At 41.7% G+C, this 22,193-nt stretch overlaps 1 protein-coding gene across 4 annotated transcripts in view; it reads right to left on the bottom strand.

Annotated features, from left to right (window-relative positions):
* The window catches only part of ASPG (asparaginase), a 57,405-nt gene extending 36,358 nt beyond the window's left edge, over positions 1–21,047 (bottom strand). For all 4 annotated transcript variants that reach the window (XR_010070828.1, XR_010070829.1, XM_063333283.1 and 1 more), the window contains exons 1-6: positions 20,819–21,047; positions 14,846–14,975; positions 11,447–11,558; positions 8,438–8,563; positions 6,898–6,981; positions 5,695–5,821 (exon numbers count right to left, since the gene is read on the bottom strand). Coding sequence is in view for 2 of the 4 variants with exons in the window: in XM_063333283.1 (XP_063189353.1) it covers positions 5,695–5,821; positions 6,898–6,981; positions 8,438–8,563; positions 11,447–11,558; positions 14,846–14,975; positions 20,819–21,014 (775 nt within the window). In the remaining 2 variants the exon portion in view is untranslated. The remainder of the gene's footprint in view (positions 1–5,694; positions 5,822–6,897; positions 6,982–8,437; positions 8,564–11,446; positions 11,559–14,845; positions 14,976–20,818) is intronic.
* Between the last annotated feature and the right edge of the window lie 1,146 nt (positions 21,048–22,193).

The following is a 22,193-nucleotide window of genomic DNA, read 5'->3' as shown; positions in this document are numbered from 1 at the left end:
AAGCAGTGAAAGAGCTTTAACAAACAGCAGCCAACAGCTGAGAGAGTCATGCTTCAATGAAGGCAGACCATGCCATAAAGCTACCTGTTTCCCCATCATGATTTAAGCTTTTTAGATTTTGGAGAAACTCCCAAGCAGCAAGACAGATAAAAGATCTGCATGCATAATACTGACTTGCTCTCAGCCATGTGGAGAGTTACTCACACCAATTACTGTTGCAATCTCTTGCAATCAGCAGACAGCCATTTGCAAGAAAATTCAGAGTACTTTTTAAAGCCTCCATGGAAGGCTACTCTATTGCCCCATTACCAGAGATATGAAAAACTACATAATCCATTAAGTCAGGACAGAAAATAGCAGTCACCTATAAGAGTTGATGAACTTTCCCTTCCTGTAGCAGTGCCCTGTCAGCAGCTAGAGCCTCTGTATGTTCTTTCTAAAAAAAAACCACCATATGTCATTAAACAGGTCACAAGCAGTTGGCTTGGCATCATGTTTATCCAACCAGCCACACTTCAGCACGTGGATTCCTAATGCCCCAGGAATGGGAGAACAGAAATACAGACTATTTCTACAGTTTCTTTCTTTGTGCTAATTTGGCCATCGCGGTTCTGAAACCACCTGGTTGGATTTAGCGGTTAGCCAAGTAGCTCACAAAGGCCTCCGTGAGCTTTACAGAGTGAGTTAGAGACCGGCAAGAAGTACACGGGTCAGTGCAGAAAACCCTGCGTTTGTTCTGCCTGAAGTTCACAGGCCTGGCTAACCACACTCACTCATGACCCGCTGTGCTTTAAGAAGCATCAGTGTTCAGCAATAAATCCAATCCTTTCAACCTTCTAACACACAGACCAATTCCTTAAAAGCAGCCTCCTCTATAAGAAGGGACGGCAATAAAATTATATCAGAGCTTTCTTTCCTTTATCCTCCATAAGCTAGGAGTCCCTGCCAAAACTTCACAAATGCTTACTACTAAGTTTGGCAACTATTAACAACCCTAATGCCTGTAACGAACTTGAAGAATGAACTGAGGAAACCTGCCTTGGCATGGATCACTAAGATATTGCCAAGAGTAGAAGACCAAGGAGAGAGATCAGAGGATAGGTTCAGAAGTCAGACCTATACCAGGCCTATACCTGTACTCTTGGAGTACGCTCTACCAACTAACACATCATCTTCAAGATAAATGTAATGCATGCAGACATAGTACAGTGATGTAATTCCAAATTATATTAAAATAAAGAACTGAAGATTGTCCCTGAGTTAACATTCTCTTGGTCATGAACCTCGTCAGCCTACATAACGTGCTCGGTACTGCAGACTCCACAGATGTCAGTTTTTCATTAGACAAATGAGTCTAAAAGGCAGAACAAAAGGCAAGTGTGATGCAAGAGCCAAAGACAAACAAATATACATAAAAGCACGGCTTCATTTCAGATTTATTTAGAACTGCTGTAAGTGAGGCAGAGCATCATGCAGGGGGAAAAAAAAATTTAGAACACACCCTTTGCATCTTCCATCTGAAAGATTACATCCCGGAAAAGGAAGAACATTTATATCGCATAGCAAAGTTTAAGCATCTTCATTGCAGTGAATAAACCAGCTGTCTTGCAGCCTATAGTCATACCACGCAGCAATCTTCTTAAGTATGAAACTCATATGCAAGCAGGTGAAGTACAAAAGGCTGTATATATTGGTGTTCCTAACAGCTTTTTATCCTATGGATTATCCTAATTAGTGATTTTGGCACAACACAGAAAACAGTAAGCTGTTCTGACTTGGACGCTTCTGCTTGTGAAGAGTTTAACTGATACAGTGCACTGCATTACGTAAATATGGATAGAAAGTTGAGGAACAAATGTAAGCTAACTACAGGTCTTACACAGCAGAAAGAAAGTTTTTAAATCAAGGTACATAAAATAAAGCGGCAATGGCTATTTATATACTGTCACCAAAATGGCTTGGCATAGAAAAGATTGCATTATTCAAGGAGACTGCATTCAAGATACTAAGGCCTTTTGTTCATTCTTCCAAACAAAACCATCACATAAACAATACTCTGCTATTTCCAATCTCCCCCTCCCTACCAAACACTACAGCTTTTAAAAATACATCTCAAAAATACATCCTTATCTTATTCAGCTTTATTTGCACATACACAAACACACAGAATAGGTGATAGGGTTAGTGCAGAAAAAACATCAACCAGACTTGAAAATAAAACTAAAAAGAGAAGCAGGTCTAAACAGCCTAGAAAGCAGCAACCCCCTCCCCCCCCCCTTTTTTTTTTTTTTTTTTTAAACAGCGCCTATGCCACAATGCAGGTTTCAACTTATAATGGGAGAGCAGCAACTAAGAGCGACACCTCCCTTAGGAGTGGTGACTGAACTCCAAGTTATGAAATCAAACAAGAAATACAGCTTTTCGTGATTGCAGAGCTCCAGACAAACAGTGAGGCTTTCTTCTCGTCCTACTCTGCAGGGCTACGGGCGAGCCCTACCATTATATAAGGAGCCCCGGCGTTCATTACCATCCACAGCGGCGGCCAAGGGGTGGGGAGTGCCGGCCAACCTATGGGTGCAAATTCCTGAAGGAGGCAGACAGACACAGACCCCCTTTTTTGGCAGTTCGTTATAAAACAATCGACACACGCCTTCTGAAATGAATATTTAAATTGAATGGTGTCGTTGCAAGAATCGACATGCCTACTTACAAGGGAGCGGGGGGGGGGACAACCAAAGCACTTCAATGAAGAGAGCTGGCAGTTGCCTTAATACATAAATTTATTGGGCTTTTTACTATAAATAAGCAGCACTGCCAACCAGGACACAGATTTGGCCAGTGACGAATAACTTCTTTCTAATGAGACTGGTGGGTAGATGAGCCCAAAAGTGGCTTCTAATCTGCTGCCCCACATCTGCACGCACAGTCACATGGGCTCTGTTTGTCCCCTGCACAAGTTATGCTTATCATACAGTCCTGTACATGTGCACCACTCCTAGAAGTGACATGCATGTGTGATGAAGAAAGTCCAGCCATGGTAACAAAGCAAGTTTCATATTTGCTTCATTAGGACAACAGAGAGCAGAGGAGAGCAATCAGTTATGAAATATACTGAGACTCTTTACACATTTCAAGTGAAATAGTCCTCCGTGTCTCTCCTCTTTTCAAAATATGAGAAAAATAAGGCAAGGTCTTTTATTTGATATGTTTTAGGATCTTAGAAATATTTTTGGTTTTCCAACATTATCCATTTCATACAGAGATTTCTGATTCTGCTGCAAAAGTATTTCCCATTGGCATTGGGTTTCTCACCCACCTGAGGGGATTGCTAGAATTTTTCACTTCTTACATGAGTTTCTTGCGCTAATTGAAAGTCTTGAGGAAGCTGACACACTCGCTCGTCTAAAGCTGGATAACAGGACTCTTAGGTGTTTCTAACACAATTAAAGATCTGACCAAGAAACACAGACAGTTGATGGGATCAGAAATTCACTGGGAGCCCCATCTGAAGGGGGAACACGGTAAAAAATTGATATAAAAAAATGAAGAGGAGAGCTGCAACTAGGTTAGGGAAGGCAAGAGGACTAAATTTCTTCTTCTCCTCTCTGGCTCTGAAGTAGATCATTGCTTTTATATGGCATGCCAAGCCTCAAAACTCATGTCCTCTCCTCATTCCTGTGTACCAACCCACGATCCCATTATACTCCCCATTCCCTCCATCCTCTCACCTTTCCGCCTCTGCTTCTCTGGAATTTTCATTCCCGACTTTGTTAGAACCAGGAAGCCTGAGGAAGAGTTTCTGCACATGGCCTACCCCGCCTGGCATCCTCAGGCTGCTCTCCATAATGCTGAAGCAACAAGAGTCAGCCCTGTCTACAGTCAGCCCTGTCTTCAGGAGGATTAAGACACATTAAATAAAGTTGTTTGAAAAAAGAAGTTAAAAGATGCTAGATTTGTTTGGTTTGTTTTTAAAAGCCCAGGTGGTTCCTTGTCTCCATGAAAGCTTCATAGGACGACTGTACAAGCAAACTCAAGGGAGACAGCCATGTTTCAAACAATTACTTTGGACAAAATAAAGCAGCACTAGTTGATTGACCATACTATAAACTATGTTTTTTCAAAATGAAACAATCCTTCAATACTGACACCATCATCTTGGATAAATGATGCTACCCTAACTGGGTAATCAAGTGAAACTAATGAAAATAGAGCCTATCACACCATCAGTTTTTAACCACTGATCTCAATGGGGCATTCTGCTGAAAAGATAATGGGACCCAATATGGGCCAAGGGAAGTCCTTAATAACTTTCTCATTTTTCTACTATAGACAAGGAATCACAAAACAGTTCATTCAAATCCAAGAGAGAAGTAGCATGCAATTTGCACATTGATTTCATTATTGATCAGCCAGTAAACGGAATTTATTTATACCCTATTTGATGCAGTTCATAAAAACCCAAGAAAAAAAGATTCTCCCCAATTTACTGCAACAATCAACTGACAGCATTTCTGTTAATTTCAGATACACCATATTTGACACAGCATTGTAATACAACAGTGGCAGACTCTCTACTTGAGAGATGCCTAATGGCCCACTACAGCATTTCACAGGCTTTCTCAGTCTGTATCTGGCTGCTACAAACACAGCGCTTTGATCCTCAAACTTTGTTAGGTCACTCCCACTCGTTAAGTGGAAGGGATAAGTTTATTTTTCCAAATTGCAGGCTGCCTCTCTCTCTCTAGTAGTAGAAGAAACCATTCAAAATGGCACACTGCATGGCACAGGGCTAGAGGTCCTGCTGTCACTGATGGCACCTAGCAAAAGAATTCAGGAATCCCCTATTTCCTATTTTTGGAAATAACGGAGATTGTCACAAAGTCCTGCTCCTTTTTTATATACCTAACCTATGCAAAAGCAGCTCACATTAACATGTTATATATTTTTTTTAAACTGTCCTTTAGTACATTTTTTGACAACTCCTCATTTGGCTAGACTCCAAATGTGTCTCTCTTGTCCCTTCTCCAAATAAAAGGTTCCATTTACTCAAGAACAGCCATCAGCATGTTAATGACTTTGCAAACTGAAATCTTCATGTAGTTTTTCCTCTCCTTAAAAAACAGACACACAGAAATTATAGGGAGTCTGAGTAAGTTTGGCAGGGGGGAAACTTCACACAGAGCATATTCTAGGTCTGCTGTTTTCGGTGTGTTTGCAGTTTAGACAGGTCCTAAATATCCAGTAAAACATCTTACACAATGACATGCATCAAACAGAGAATCTGTTGAAGCTGCAAGTACTCTACAATGACTCTTTTGCCCGATTTCGGAGCCCAGCATGGTCACTAATGAGATTAAACTCTGTTCTTTCAGTCCTCACTCCCTCATTTTTATCTTCAGAGCAAGCATTTTCGTGACACAGGGACAATATTCCCTCTGGTTACTCTGGATCTTTAGTCAAAGTCAGTCTAGCTCACGTCTATGTTCAACAGATAAATGCAGTTGAATCACAAATTCTCAGTCTTATTAATATTTAAACAGTTTCAGAGCAGATAAAGTGGAGTCAAGCTAGAGGGCTTTCAAAGATATCTGAGTTTAAAAACGGCATTTCAACTACACAGGCACAGATTCTTTTCAGCTAGAGTTACATTGCATGTGGCATAAATTACAAGGCTTAAGAGATGATGTTGCTTACTTGTAATATCAACCTCAGCATTTGCAAGTGGAGGCAGGTTAGGTGAGGAAAAGGCATTGAAACTCCCAGCATCCACCTTAGTCACCCTATTTCCCCTGTACAGTTTATTATAAAAATACAGGCACACCTGCAAGACAAGTAAAGAAACAGGTCTATGAATAAGCCAGTAATTAAAAGATTCAGCAGATAAATACTGTAGTCTGTCCTTTATAAAGTGTTTTCTAAATCTTTAAAGCAACTTAGAGGCTAGTAGATGTTTACAACTCTTACCCTTTCAAAAAGAGTTGGCACATCTGTCACACATTGGTTTAAGAATTTAAGAACAAAACAAGTTAAGAGCTAACTAGTTTCGTAATCCTCTCATGAGGCATAGTCTAGGAGACAGAAAATTTGCCTGAGTCCACTTCAGAGATAGAGGAAAGAAACAGTGTGGACTTTTTAATAAGTTCATCAGTTATAGCTAAATTCAGAGTCCAAAACCTTAACAAAAGGCCTAGTGAAAATGAGCATAACTTTCAAAAGAGTTACCACACGTTATAATAATTAGGTTGCTTCTCAAGTCCCTCAAAGTTTGTCAATTGGAATTTGAAGGAAAAGAGGTACCTCAAAGTTGTTATTAGTTATGAAGATCTTGGCCAGTCAGTTATTGCTGCTGTTTTACGAGAATTGGCTTTGGGAGCATGGCAGAAGTGAAATGGGGTGTAACTTGACCGGTTTTCTCTCTGATTTTTGGGCTGCACAGCACCAACATCTTTAAAGGCAGGGTGCTGACACCACAGAGGTATTTCCATGTTCATTAGGTATATCATCCTCAAAACTTCAGTCTTCAGGAACTAGAGACAGAAGACACTCCTACCAGTTCTAGAGCAACTTTAGAACTTCAAAGTAATTTTCAGTTAAAATACTGACTTACAAATATTTCAGATTCCACACATCTGCAAGGGAACCTCTGATTTCAAGTCTGCTGCAAGCTACATTTCAGGCCTGATAGTCTTTATAGATTGTATATGGGCAAAATGGGATATGACTCCTGAGAAAACAGCACATGCTTTGCCATGCAAGTGCTTGTTACCTCAGTGAAGTCCATTTATCTTCCTGTTTAAGTGCAATTCCTTACTGCCTAATGGATATTTTGAGTAAGTATGTGTCCTGGCTAGAGGAGGAAAAAGCAATTTCTGAGATGGTCTTCACAGACAAACTGACCTCAGGAATCACGAACTGCCCAGCGAAGAGCAATGCCCCCAGAAGGTTGGCTCGGCCGTCATTCTGCAACTCATATATGGGCACCTGGAGAGCAGAGACTGAAATTACACCCTATCCCTTATGTAAAGCCTACACAGCAGAAAAAGAGTCCAACTTATGCAATACAAATACACGAACACTCTATGTAACAATGATTTATGACAAATAAAGTTTCCTTCTTCATCCAAACTATTCTAGACTGCAGCAGATGGCAGGGTTTCCCTCTGTGCTCAGACTTTTATAATTTAAATGCTTAAAATCTAACATAGAAATGATTCTAGTGTGATTAAGCAGATTAAATGACTGATTCCAGAAAAATGTTAAAAATAGAAAGCAGTCATTGTTAAAGTGACTGAGCATGGGAGAAGTGATTGTACAGAGGAAAAGCAAAAGCCCCAGATCATACAGAACTGCCTCTACAGGCTTCACAACAGCTCTCTTGCACCATACTTCCTCATAGTACAGGAAAACTGAGCCAGCAGGTTATTACCTACAGAAAAGGACAAGATTAAAACCAGAAATTTGGTCTGCTGAGTGATGACTTCCCTGCCTTTTCAGATTGCCTCTCTATTAACAGAGAGTCAGAGCTCCTTTCAGCAATGAAAAAAAAAAATATCACATGCTCCATTGCTAGATCATACGTCAGGCAGATCTCCAAGCAATAAAGCCAAAAAGAAAGTAAAACCTTGAATGATGTATCACAACTAGACTGCCCCACGTCAAGACAGTAAGTGAGAGCCTACTCCTTCCTAGACTTTTGTATTTTGACTTCAAATAGACCACATGAGAAAGGGAAGTTATGAGATGGGGGAGGGGAATTTTATGCTGCAATGTTTTGTCTCTCTTTTGTGATTAGAGCTGTATTTTACACTCAAGCAAGCTATTCTAGTAAGACAACCCCTCCCCCTCAGACAATATGCAAAGGGCTGATCTCCAGCTACGAGAATGACAATAAATGTACTCTTTAGAGGAAAGGAAACTGACCATATTAGCTGCTTTGTGGAATAGAAATAATCAAAAATGCATCTAATGCTTAGAGATTATTAAAAAAATTATAAAGAAGGCAACAATGAGTAACATAAGATGGGATAACAGCTGATGAAGTAAAAAGTAATAAGCTTCAGGGCTTTAAAAGAAAAAAAGACAGCTAACAACCAGCAGCCACCTGAGGCTGGAAAGATGCTTCTCTTATAAACTGATTAATACACAATGGCCAATGACAGGCTCTTATATCTTTCTCTGAAGCATCTGGCCCCAGCCATAATGAACTACTGGTCTGATTTGGTACAGAGTTGTAAAGTCATTAATGATAAAATTATGGGGCAGATCCTCAGCTGGTGAGCCTGTCAGTTCTCACTAATTTCTATCAGGACTGTGACCATTCACCCTGGCCAGAGGCTCACCCTGCACTACCGAACTCTACACTGATAATCAGGATACGACCTAGTTTTGCATATAAAAACCAAAAATGAGGCTTCTGACTTCAAATTAAGTCCATTACCTGAGATCCTGTCAGAACAACAGTTTTACCCAGGTTCTCACACATGAAGGATAAGGCTGAAGCTGTATAGGCCATGGTATCAGTGCCGTGAAGGATCACAAAACCATCGTACTTTTCATAGTGCTCCTGGAGATGGAGAGACAGTTTTCACATTGTTAGAGCAATGCGCTGGTGTCAGCAAGTGAGGTACATATTGCATTACGTTCACTGATGCAAGCAACAGCATAATACTTTAAAGTGTACTACACGCATAATTCCTCCTAAAGTTATCCTGTTTTCAGTTTAACTACAATTAAGGGTTAATAGGACACTAAGCACTAGAGCCAATAATTCTAATTATGGAACAGTCAAAGAGATTCTTCTATGTATACATATTAATGCAGCATTTTTAAACCAGAAGACTGCTAATTAAGAAAAGCTTAGCAATGGCTTTAAACAGGAATGTTAACATATGCAAATTAGTCGTATAGTCTTATTTCTTGTTGCCGCTTTTACTTTAGGGATTACACCATTTACAGGAACAGATTAGGCAAACCAAGGCTATCATAACATATAGAAAAACCAGTCCATTTAATCCGGGTGGCAGACAGGCAAATTGCCAGTGTAAGAGTGCCCTCTTCTGTTGAAAAGTCATCCTTTCCGTAGCAGTATGTGACCAGCAGAAAAAGGTAAAGAGGCTTCTTGTTCGCTAACGCACACACACTTGCTGGTTTTTGAGAAGTCCCTTAGACTGCACATACAGATGCAAAAGGAAATTTTATAACAACTTTAATCTACATACAGTTCCACACAGGAGTTCTCATGCAAAGCCATGAATCACACAGCTGATCCTGTTGGAATAAAGTTATCTGCTGGCTTTTGGAGGAAAACCAAAATTGCTTCCTCTTATTTTAAGAGTCATGCACATAGTAAACACTGTAGTGAGAGACACTGATGTCTCTGATGTAATTGGGTAACATGGAAAGGATCACATAGAAGTCTAAGCAGATATATGAAGTGCCGGCATGGGGGGGAAAAATGAGGTTTGCCGTAGAATTAAATGAGTTTTCTTTTTAATTACACTTCTGATGCTACAGTAGGCACACACGCTTGGCATCTTCTGATAATAAGGTAGGTCACCTCCAAACTCACCTGCAGATTTCTACTTGTCCTTTTGCTATTTCTTCACTGATACTTGTGCCTACATGTTGCTACCTCCTGGAAGTTTCAGTGGATTTCTGCTTATTTCTAACAAGTTAGCCAGCAGAACAACAGTGAGTGTTGCAAGATCTTTCTGTAGGCCAAACTATAGTGTGATGCAAAAAGCACGCTGCATTTATTCACCAATGCAGTAACAAGATAAGTCAGTTTGAAGAAGGGCTAAGATGACAGAAATAGCCACTTGTCCTCTCCAGCTCGATCAGTATGCTCACAAATATTTTCAGCTTTATGAACCTTATTAGATGCAGAAGAACATAGTTTAATTTAACCTTCATAACATAAAAGATCAGACTGGCAATTAAAGAGATATCCCACAGAAGCATCTGAGAACACTTCAGTCTGGAAAGTCATCAGCATGTTACAGCGGTGCCAAGTACGTGTCCAAGATGAACACAAAGTGGCAGTGTCTATACATAAGCTAGACAGTTAAAGGTGGTTTGTTTTTTTCCCTTCTCAGCACTTTTCACTTGGATTACATGTACCGGACAGAGTAGCTGCATTCTGTGTACAAGAAAGAAGCCTTTTTTGACCTCGGGAGTTTAAATAAAACTAATGTGCCATGAAGAAAGAAAGGTAACTTCTCTCCTTTTCAGCATGGCATTGCTACCTTCATGTTACTCTACTCTTGGCCCTGGGCTTTTCCCAGCTGCATCCCTGCTCCATTCTACAGGCTGTCCACCTATACACCAGCTCTGTCTCTTCTCTGCCCTGCCAAGATGCATTCCATAGGAGAAGCATCATTCCTAGTTTGGTGGTTTAAAGATTAGAGGATCTAAAAGTGAAAGACTGTTACCTGAATCTTCAGCATCATTCCCTGAGTTATTACTGTTTGCATGCATTGCTACAGCTTGGTCGGAGAAGGAAATTTCCACCATAAAGCCCACTATCGTAGAGCGCGCAGGAGTGGAAGAGCAATATTTTAGTAGGCTCACGGTTATTTATCTCTAACAGCTATGTATTAATTCCTGGTGTGAAGTATTTTAAATGTTTTGCATTTCTACTTTCTTAAAAGCACACAGCTAAGTTCAGACACAGGAACAGGAGCAGAGAAATGCTGATTTTTTTTAAACTAGAGAAGGATGTGATGAAATTTTCTATATACACAGAAATAACTAGGGCTTTAAACATTTTCCAGTGTGGAAAACCTAACCATGATAGCATTTTTTCTACTGGCTGTAAAGCCAAAGCTAGTCAAGTCCATCTGTGTCCAGAGTAAGAAAGGCATAAAGACATTAAATTATTTTCTGTATCAATAGCCAACTATTAAGCTACTTGAACACTCAAATGATGTGCAACTATGCAACCTTCAGTTAAGTTACCTACACCTAAGGATTTTATTCAACATTTTTGGACAGTCAACATTTTAGAACATATCAACCTACCCATTACCTACCTTAGTCAATCATAGCTGCAATTTTCCTATTTATTTTCTTGTACAGAATTATGACATGGCTTATCATTGGAGGAACTATACAACTTTAATGAGTTTGCAACATTTTTAAAAAGCAAAAAAAATTCAGCAAGCATTACAAGCATAGTACTTGTTACTTTGTAAGTAACTAAGCAAGGTACTTAACACTTACATTTTAAATAAACAAATATAGAATGGTTCGGGTTGGAAGGAACCTTTAAGATCATCTAATTCCAACCCCCCTGCCATGGCCAGGGACACCGTCCGCTAGACCATATATATATATACACACACACATATATATAGCACTACTGAATTGTTTTATCTTCCTAAGTATACTAGGTACAATGCTGGGTTTGTTTAAGCAACAAATGAATTCTTCTCCCACACCATAGTACCTCAAGTTTCTTTGCAATTTTGGCCCAGTCCTCTGGCGTCATGTTGGAAGAATCAAGCAGCGGTGAGAGCTCCAGGATTGTGTAAAAAATTCTTTTGTTTTGCTTAGAGACACTATGAAGAGAGAGAATTGTGAAAAAAATTTCTCAGAGCTAATATCAGCTCATCACTTCTGACTTTTTGTCTAAATCAGTAGTTTTCACCCTTTTCCTCACCATCCCCCCGTCTATGGCAAAAAAAAAAAAAAAGGTCTTAAATATTGAACATTAAGTTCCAAGTTTAGAAGTTCATGGCTTGATGTGGTTTAAAGCACAAATCCCTAAATTTAATTTAACAATAAACTAATTTGGGACGTGGAGAGGGGCTGGCAAAACTAAAGACAGAAAAGAACACTTTGTTTAAGTTTGGAACTGAGTTCTAACAAAAGTCGATGTGAAGCCTTAAGGTTTAAAAATGCTTCATAAACTACTGAGAAGAATCTATACAGCTCCCAAGGTTTATAAGGGGTTAACAGAAGAGCTGCAACAACTTTTTGATCCTTTGATAAACATAAATAGATACCCTATAAAGAGATACTCTTTCCTGACACAAAGGGTATCTTAAGAGTCTTATGACTGGGATTCATTTTTGTGGCCTTTAGAAGATCCACTCTTCTCAGTTTCTCTGACTTCAGATTTCAGAAAAAACTCTCTTTGTTAGTTAAGGTCTTCAAGTAAACTGTTGCCTTTTCCTAGTAATAGGCTAACTTTGTAAAACCCCGGTCCCAGCCTATTAGGCTGAGAAATGTAACACTTTCAAACATCATGTGGTATGTAGCCCAGCAGATGAAGACCAAAGATTAAGTAGTGTCGAGACACTCAAGCATCTTAGAAAAGTACACGATCCCAAATCTGGAGGGGACCTACCAAAGGTGATGATGGTGATGGAATCACAGTGGGATTGTCCCAGCTCTAACCATGCTGTCTGCTCTCCCTGCCTCCAAGGACCACAGGTCTCCCTTTCTCCACCTGCCTATCTCAAGAAATCTCAATCTTCAAAGACCTTTGATTTGACAGGCAAATGGCCTGCATACAGAGCATGTGTTTTACACCACAAAACATGCTCATTTCTCCACATTAACTTTGTAACCTCTCAGAATAAAGTCAAGTACATATAAATTCAACTTGGCAGTTAAGATTTGGGGTAATAAAAGAACCTTACTAAAAATATTTTCTCATACCCTTCTGAAGCTTGGAAGAGGATAGAATATCTACCATTTTCACCCATTCTTACGTTAGTTGGAATATGTTCCTATTTAGCAATGCAGTGGCCAACAAGCAGCTAACAAAGAAGAACTGCCAGGGGGCCAGCTCTACTACACCTACTCACTCTTTGAGGCAGAGCCATCCAGAGCATGTTTAACAGGACCATCTTCAGAGCATTCTCAATGCTTTTCCACTGCCTGATGATGATGTAAGGTTCCCTGCCAGCTGTAACTGTGATAGATACTTCAATATTTACACTGGAAGACAGTCAAAGGCTATAGAAAAGACCAGGATACTGCATAGATGCATAAAAGTTCCTGAAATAAGGTGCTTAGAGCACAAAACAGTTGATTACCTTCCCTCAACATCTGCAATAGTGTTTTGTTCCCACTTACGATTCTTGTATATATTTACAGCAATATAAAATATACAAAACGAAGAGTCAATTATAAATTCATCAGGTAATAAAATCTACAGACTCACTCCCCTTATGAGGTCTGTAAGACAGTTACGTCTTAAGACAGCAGAGAGAGCATTTAAACAATGTGTAGTATTCATTCATAACCAACTGACATATTGTACCTAAGTAGTTACGACTTCATATAAAAATTGCCTTGTTGGATATCACATTTACACATGCTAAGAGTAACTTGGGAAGCCAGCTGAAAATCTGTGAAAAGAAAGGTCCCCTGAGGATGTGCTGTTTAAATAAAACACAACATATCGACACTGGAGACCAGCCTAGTCTACTACTTTTGATGTCTCTCTCTAAAGAGAGATCATACCGTTCCTCTTAAATCGAGGTTATCACAGAGATATACAAAGTTCACAAAATACTCCTATCTTCTCCCCTCAGAAACTCACAATATTTCTCAACTACCTAGTTAAAATATCACTCGGCAAGCACAAAAGAGAAAATGGCAAATTGCCATGACTAACCTCCAGGAACAGCATTCAGTAGTGCCAGAAAAACAAGACAAGATTGTTTTTTAAATCTCAGTTTTTGATGTGCATGATTGTTTTAAGCTTTTCTGTTCTTCATGGAAAAGATGGGCCAGGAGAAGTATATTTAGGACTCAGATGGATATATTAGTGTAGTTTTGTTATATTTCAAATACCTTAGAGTATTTATAAGTTGTTCAGTTGCAGGCACAGTATCGTAACAGAGCTCCATTTTTCTTAGTATAACCATCATAGTTAACACAAACTGTATGTTCACATCAATGCTACTCCAGTGGGAGTCCATTTCTTTTCCCTTTACCCCTTTTCCTGCCATTTGCCTTTTCAGTGGTAACTTTTAAAATCTTTACACAGAGACCTCAATATAAACTAGAAAGAAATTAATAAACCTTACTTTTGTGCGTGTCTCAATTTTCTCCTTAAAGATTAAAGAACATCCATTTTTACTCATAGCAAAAGAAATATAGTCCTATTTACTTTTGAATGACTGTGTAAAATCATCCTTTGTGCAAAGTTAACATGTTTACAGGGGTACAGTCATGCATCACGGCTGGGGAATATCTTGAATTAGCATACTGCCCTCTAAATAAAACCTATAAGCTTATTAATCATTGCCCAACAGTTAAGAAGCAATGCAGATTAATTATAAGCCCATCGCTTATTATCATAATGTTGCATAAATTTGGCAAAGACAATCAGCTTTCAGGGTTTTTTAAAAACAGAAGGCCTGCAGAATTAAAGCATGAGGCCTATTCACAGATGCATTAATTAGATGCTACTTTTTCAGACATAGGCTGAAGATAGTTCACACAGAGCTGTATCGAGTTTTCTTAGTTTCTACAGAATATCTGTATGTTTTCACAGTAAGAAATTAATATCCAAAACAAGAAAAAGATGCAGGACTAAGCTACCCAGAATGCTTACTTGTTGCCTAATTTAAAAGTTATTTCTCAAGCCATTGTTAAGACACTTCATTGCAAATATATCAAAACAGACATTTTCTATTGTGCCAGATACGTGCCATGGTTTAGGCCTCAAACCAGGATAATATGGTAGGCTTTTTCCTTTTAAGTCAGTATAAGCACTTTTGCTAATCTCATAATGGATTATTCATATTAAATGTTTGGAGATGTAATTATCTGAAAATTAACAAGATACTTCCTAACCCCCTCCTCTCCCCAAGAAAAATGTACTTACGGGAGCACCAATGTGTTATCTGGAAATTCGTGGAAGTTGTTCAGTTTTGTTTCCCGGGCATATGCCTCATCATGCAGCATCGGCATCGTTTTCAAGCTGCTTACTAATTTATTGGCCTCAGGAGCAAGTCCTTAAAAATGAAAAATAAAGGAAGTAAATGAAGGAGCAAGGATGGAAGGACGCGAGTGGCACAATAAGGAGGGAAGAAGTCAAGTTACACAGCTGTTTGCCCATCCTTCCAAATGAAATTTAAACAGTCTATTGCCAGTTTAAGAATGTGAAAACCGAATATAACCAATGACTCTCCATGCAGTTATCCTTTTCTTGACTTGAAATAAATCCTTTAATTAAGAGAAATAATGTTACAAGTCTCTTCCACATCAACTACTTATGCTTTACCTATTTTTAATTGTTGCTTGTGTGCAAATACTGATCAGCAGTAGGGGCAGGAAGACAATTTTTGCAACTGTACCAAAAAGCCACCCTGCTGTTTTACATTTGCCATAGCTATCCTCTACCAAGTGGCAGAAGACTTACAAAACACTGAGAATTTTTTTGTGCTACCAAGTTGTGATATTTTTACCTAAGCTGCTTCGCCTGCAGCAGTACTGGCACAAACAACAAGGTACTGACTGTATTGGAAAGCTGCGTGTTATATCTCACTGTCAATGGCAACAGCATTTTCCATAGAGAAAAAAAAAAAGAGAAAGCTAAAACAAACAGCACAGTAGGTATTGAGCATTGACAGATATAGACAAAGATCTATATAGCGAGATATATATATACACACAAAGATAGAGAAACTTCAGCTTCCCGTAAGAGTCTTAATTAAGTGCTCTAATCGCTCTGTCTCTAATAGGTCCTTTCCAACAGCAGGTTTAGGACTCAACATCTCAACTGACAACAGGAAGAGAAGGTGCATAAGCTGCTGAATAGAAAAAGTCAAAAGTGTGGATGCGTCTTAAGCTCTGTTCACCCTCTCCCCGCCTGTGATGCCATCTTTCTCTCTGTGGCAGGGGCCCTAAAACGGCTGGGCTTAAGTTCATTTAGCATTTGCTGGATCTGCAGTTGTCCTGGTTGCAACCAGGCATTTCAAAGGGAATCCACACGCCATTCTCTGTTAGACAGAAAAGCACCTAAATTTTTGACGTTACAATCCCGAGCATCATAGAACTGAGTTCATTTGTGAATCTGACTTGATACTCATCTCCCAATACCCTGCTTCAGAAAGGACAGCAACAGACCTGGTGTCCAGAGTCAGAAGACGCCCTGTTTTTCTTAAGTCTGACTTTTTGAGATGTTTTTCACTCGAGGAACTTCCATCAGAGGTACGTCCTTCTGGACTTCAAGATTTTACTGGTGTCACTGTCCAGTTCAGTTTCATCTCAGTGAATGTTTTATACCACCTGTTCAGATAGCAAACAAACTCTCAAACCTCATTATTCTACTTCTGCTAGTTCTAGTTATTCCTAGCTTAAGGTCAGGTAAGTCTCTCCTACTTCCTAGTTCTTCTCTTTGTTTAAAAACAATTCTCATCCAAGGTAGCATCTGCATTTTTTCTGTTTGTTTCACCTTCAAACAGCAAAGTTTATTTAAAATACTTCAAAACACAGAAAGTATTTTCAATAGTATTTCTATCTTTTTCCATTTACTTTCCAAACTGATGGAAAAATCCTTAAGAACTCCCTAACCTCCCTCCTGGCTTGCCTTAAATGAAGTAGCAAGCCCCTTCATAGCCAACCTTCTCACAGGACGGCAACAGCATTTGAGTGGATTTGTTTGGATTCCTGCCGAAACACTTTGTTTTACAAAATATACTTAACACACTTTCAAGCTTTGCTTGTTTTGTTCATTCTGCTATAATCCCTGCTTTTCCTATTAATGGTGTTCCTAGCTTAGTCACAAATGGCCACTTCTACTGCGCTTGGGCATACAATCACTTTGGCTCTGAAGTGCAGCCCAGTTTCAAGTGTTTTCTGGGTGTTTTGTGATTATTCTTCTGTTTGTCCAGTGCTCATCTTGGTCTGAATATTGACAATGGATTAGACTGTTTATTTTTTGTATTTGCCCCAGGAACCGGAGACCTGATGTACATTAATATTCTTAAATCCCTTCTCTATAATGGCAGCTCTTCACCTCTTCATCACAAGTCTGTCAGGATTTTTCTGTGATCTCTTGCACTGAACTTAAACCTTTTTTTAAGACATTCTGCAGATCCATCCAAGATGACCCACTTACAACCTATGCAGTCCCCTAAATGCATCCACAAGAAGCAAACAGGGGAACTCAAGTGCAACTGTTTTAAGAACACTTCTACTTTATTATGCATGGAAAACATCTTTTGTGAGCCAAGCTTGTTAACCAAGTATTTGAAGCAACTTCACCCCTGCAGAGAAGAGGCAGGCTGTACAACTTGTCCAAATAGCTCTCGTCAACTTCTGTCCTTTCCCTCTTTAGCTGGCCAACCCCGGCATCGCAAAGCAGACAGACAAAGGCAGAACAGCAAACAAGCAACTGTGGCTGAGGAGAACAAGCATGGTTCTGTCCCGTCTACAGCAGAGGACTCTGCTTTTCCGCTCTGGTGCTATAGGTAACACAGTGATAGCTATTTGCCAGTCAAAATATCCTATAATCTGTGCTGCGGCAGAGAACAGGGAACTGAAAGTCTGATGCCACTGTGTCAGTGGGGCTCTGCACCCAAGAAACCACAGATGCTGAGGAGAAGGAGCACACCGTACATCAGCATGCTGCAGTCATCATCCCCAATCCTAACAAACTCTATGCTGAGGAATATAAAGGACTTGGCTAAGCCAGTTTTTACCTGTAGGTGTATCAATAGATACAGCACGTACATCTACGGTGCCAGATCCCAAAAGTAATGACTACATTTTGCAAAGGCAGAGAAGCAGAAAGTGTTCTCCAAAATACTCATTTCTACAGCCCTAGTACTTGGAGCTTTTAGAAGTGAGATGCATAGGTTTCAAACAGAAAAAAGGTTGGACTACAGCAGCCAGTCCTTTGGCAGTCTAGTACATCTAGAAAATACAGATAATTAAGTTACCCTGGCAGACTCTATTCCAAGATCAGTAATAGTTCTAAGGGGATTTAGCTTAGTTCTATTTGTGTTTGTTGGGTGGGTTTTTTTCTTAATATTTCAGGTAAAAGCTAGGAAAGAGATCCAGCCCACAAGCCTGATTAACAGATCTTTTTGAAGGCACCAGCCAGGAGGAACATGAGCATAAACTTGATGCAAAGATTAGTATCACGGTAACCTCACTAAGGAGTGGCAGTAAGAGTCTCTCTCTGAAATGAGCTACCGATAAGCAAAAAGAGGCTGTGATAGGAAGAAATAAGTAGGAGGAAGTAGAAGGAAGAAATTTTAAAAAATGTGCTGAAATGGCTTATTTGACAGCAAAAACATGAATACTGCGAGAGTCTGCAACTGTGTCTGGTTGTCACCCAGCTCACGCAAACAGAAACAGACTATCCATCCTCTGAAAATGACTCCTGCACAGGTAACCTGTAGGTGTGCAGAAAGGCCAACACGTCCAAGACATGCTGGAGTTGACACACATGCCCAGGTCAACTGCAGAACCTCTGCAGGAAGTTTACCATCAGATATCATGATGATAAATAATCGCTCCATACATGCACAATGAGCCCAGGGAATGTGACTGTATAAGTCTTGTACATAGGGGCAGTTCTGCACAGGAACATATTCCTTGCAGAACGCATTAGGCCTATCAAAACTACTTGATTTTAAAAATGAAAACATCTTCTCCCAGCAACTGGAAAGGCCATAGAAAAGCTTTAAGCCTAGACAGAAATTAGTTAGGTAGAAACCTACCTTAATCCCTTCACTTTGAGCAGTTGCTGCTCTGAAAGATTTCATGCAGTTCAAGGAAGCTACTGCTGTTCACCTTGCTTGAAATAAAACACTTGCAGTTCTGGCTATGGTTGTAAACAGGCACTTTCTATCCATCGATTCATAAAAGAAATGAGCATCTATTGCTTTTTCCTTTGAAGCATGCTGCCTTTCCCATGCCCTTTCACCAGCTTCTGTCTGAACACTAAAGACTGCCAAATATTCTGAAAGAGGTACTCTAGCTGCTCTGCTGCTAGATCTGTGTATGAAAAGCAGGTTGAAACCCTCACCAGGATGTAGCAAGTCAGCATCATTGGATCATAACTGTTAGATTGTTTGCACATGCTTTAGTGATTGACACTTGTTAAGCAAAAGGGGAAAAAAAAAGTCATACAAGATGAGAAGAGGTTACGGAGTTCATTTACAAAAGAATTAGACATGATTTTAATTTATTTGCTTAAAAAAGGTGTTTAGGAAGCTGAAACAATAGAAGCAGGATATTATTTTAGCATTAATGATGCAGACAGAGAGAGGAAAGTCACCACATGTCATTTGAAATAGAGACTTTTTTTTTTTTTACAACTTTGATAGATTAAACACAAAGATGACAGCCATAAAAAACAAAGCAGAACGAGGCCTTAAAACATCTGCCCTACAATAATACAGATCAGCCAGCCACTGTCTTCCGAGAAGAAGGATATGTATTAAAAAAAAAAAAAAAGTCTAGTCTAGGAAGCTCTGAGGTGAAGTCCCAAGTGTTTTAAGTCTACAAATGAGAAGCTGAGATGGTATTTCGGACAGGGGCTTGAAATTCTGTAGTAGGGAACGCAAGCACCTATACTTTTGAACCTAGACAGACACAGGCTCTGGAAGCCCTGGGATGCTTCACTGCCTTTCAAGTGAAGTAGGAAGGAAACTGAATAGACTTTCACCAAAATCAGATTGCCTCCCTCTCCCCCCTGCCCCATATGTTACCCTCTTTCCCTTTATACCAACACTGGCAAACGCACAGACCTGCAGCAAGTCAGACATGGCTAAAATCCATTCTTTTGTCCAGACACATTAGTTGGCTGATGCTTCTGGCATCCCCCGAGATCTGTGCCTACTGAGTGAGGGTCTGAGTGCCCCTCCGTTCAGCTTCTGGACTGGGGGTCTAGGGGGGATGTTAGGCGAGTTTGGGCACCTACCTACTGATATTTAGGGGCATCTGAAAACACACAGCATATACCTTAGGTACCTAAGAAGCTTTCAGGTAAAATACAGACAGTATACTGAGATCTCAGAGTTCAATTTTTGGAGTGAAACATTTTTCCGCTGGTGGGAGAGGGCTTGGCACGTCTAGCCTTTTCATCAAGGTAAGTCTCACCCTCCCTTGGTAAGGTAAAGCAGAACCCTTCAGTGGTTTCTTGAAGGAAGTCAGGAGCTGGTAGGGGAGCAGCAGGAGGCTGCCCAGAGGCAGGTGAGCACAGATGCTGCCGCATCTGATCTCTCTCGTCACTACACTTGGCAGCACGTACCCTGCCACACTTGCATCAGCTGTGTCTGTCAGGTCACCACTTGAAAATCCTTGACGTGGCCACCACCTCCAACAGCCCACGCTCTTCCCAGTGGGAACGCCAGGCACATGCTCTCCAGGTAGCCTGGGATGGTGGCTCTTTTGGGGCTAAAAAAAAAAAAAAAAGGCCGCATGACTGGCACAATTAAGCCGGTTTCATTTTCAGTGCATGAAGGAGAGGAGAAAGGACTCACGTTCCAGGAAACACGTTTCCCTCTGCCAAAACCTGCTCTAACTAGCTGTAAGGCTCACTCGTCGGAAGGATGCCTATCGACAGAGCTACTGAAACAACCAGCCGGTGGGAAGAGAGGATCAGAGGAAGCCGCAACGCCCTTCTTCCCGGCCAGGTGAAACCCGGGGATGCTGAGGCACGACCCGCGGCAGGCAGAGCGCCCACCGAGCGCGGCTGTCAGTTATGGCAGCGGCAGCCTCAAGGGGACAAGCGGCGCATCCCCCAGCCCACCGCCCCACACCAGGGCCGGTTCAGCAGCGTACCCTGAGGGGGGAGCCCGCCTCCGCCGCCCCGCTCCCCCCCGGAGCCCCCCTTCCTCACCCTTGACGTCCTGCACCATGCCGATGGTGCCGCCCGTGTTGATGACCAGCACCCGCGCCTCGGCCTTCGAGCCGCCGGCGGAGGCCGGTGGGCAGCCGGGGCGCTCCTGGGGGCGGCCGCGGGACAGGGCTCGGGCCAGGGGTCTGGCCAGGGAGCGCGACCCGGCAGACTGCTGCTGCCCCGCCGCCGCCTCCATCCCGCTGCTCAGGAACCGCTACCTCCCGCCCAGCCCGGCGAAAGGGGAGTTATAGGGCGGCTGCGGGGCCGCCCCTTCCCGCCCCGCCGCGGGGTGGGGCCTGCCCGGGGGGCGGTGCTGCCCTCAGAGGCGGGGAGAGCCGCCATGCCCGCCCGGCGGAGCGGATCGGTGGCTAGGGTTCGAGGCCTGCGGGCGGCCGCGGGGTACAATCGGGGGCGGCGGGGCCCCTCGCCCCGGGGGGAGGTGAGGGAAAGGGGGGCCGGGCCGGCACCACCCCTTGTACTTTGCACCGCTGCGGCCGCCGGGCAGCGCCAGGCCCTGCGGGGAAGCGTCAAGGTCCTTCATGCTTGGAAGGAGAACCAAAGATCAGCAGTGGTTTTTTAGGCACGGAAAGGAGAAGGGGGTAAACAGGGCTCGGGGTCACCCCCGGCAAGAAGACCTGTGTCATCCTCTTTTTTTAGTGATAAGACAAAGGGGAATAGCTTCAAACTGGAGGAAGGTGGATCTAGATTAGATATCAGGACGAAATTTTTCACTATGAGGGTGGTGAGGCACAGAACAGGTTGCCCAGAGAAGCTGTTGGATGCCCCGTCCCTGGAGGTGTTCAAGGCCAGGCTGGATGTGGCTTCGAGCAGCCTGGTCTAGTGGGAGGTGTCCCTGCCCATGGCAGGGGGGTTGGAGCGCATGACATGGTTTAAAGTCCCTTCCAACTCAAACCATTCTATGATTTTTCAAGAAAGTAAGTAGGTGGGAAGTTCCTGAGCTTACCTGGCCTCTGAGGGGACTCGTTCCTTCCAAGCATCTCCAAAAGCAGGCAACATGGTTTGGGCAGCCACCCCTGAACCCCCATTTCAGTTTCCTAATGTGGGCCCTCGGTTTTCATCCAAGTTTTCTCACACGAGAGGAAAGAGCTTCCACCTTCAGGCTGCACATCCAGCCCTGGACCAAACAAGGACAGTGTGGTACAATGCTGCCTGCTAACAGCTGTAATATAGAAAATAAGGGTTCTGCTGAGAAGGTCTCCTTGAGCAAAAATAAGAGTTGTGAAATAAGTAACAGCAGCCTGAAAAAGCGCAACCTGTCCAGACTGATCTTGTAGTTAAATCAAACATCCATATACAGTCCTCTCGTATAGACTGTATGGTATTATTAGCCCACAAACTCCTTTATTTGAGCTCT

Source organism: Chroicocephalus ridibundus, chromosome 4 (assembly GCF_963924245.1).
Source record: "Chroicocephalus ridibundus chromosome 4, bChrRid1.1, whole genome shotgun sequence".
NCBI lineage: Eukaryota > Metazoa > Chordata > Aves > Charadriiformes > Laridae > Chroicocephalus > Chroicocephalus ridibundus.
Note: the sequence above shows the minus strand (reverse complement) of the source record. Positions and strands in the feature narration are given on the sequence as shown.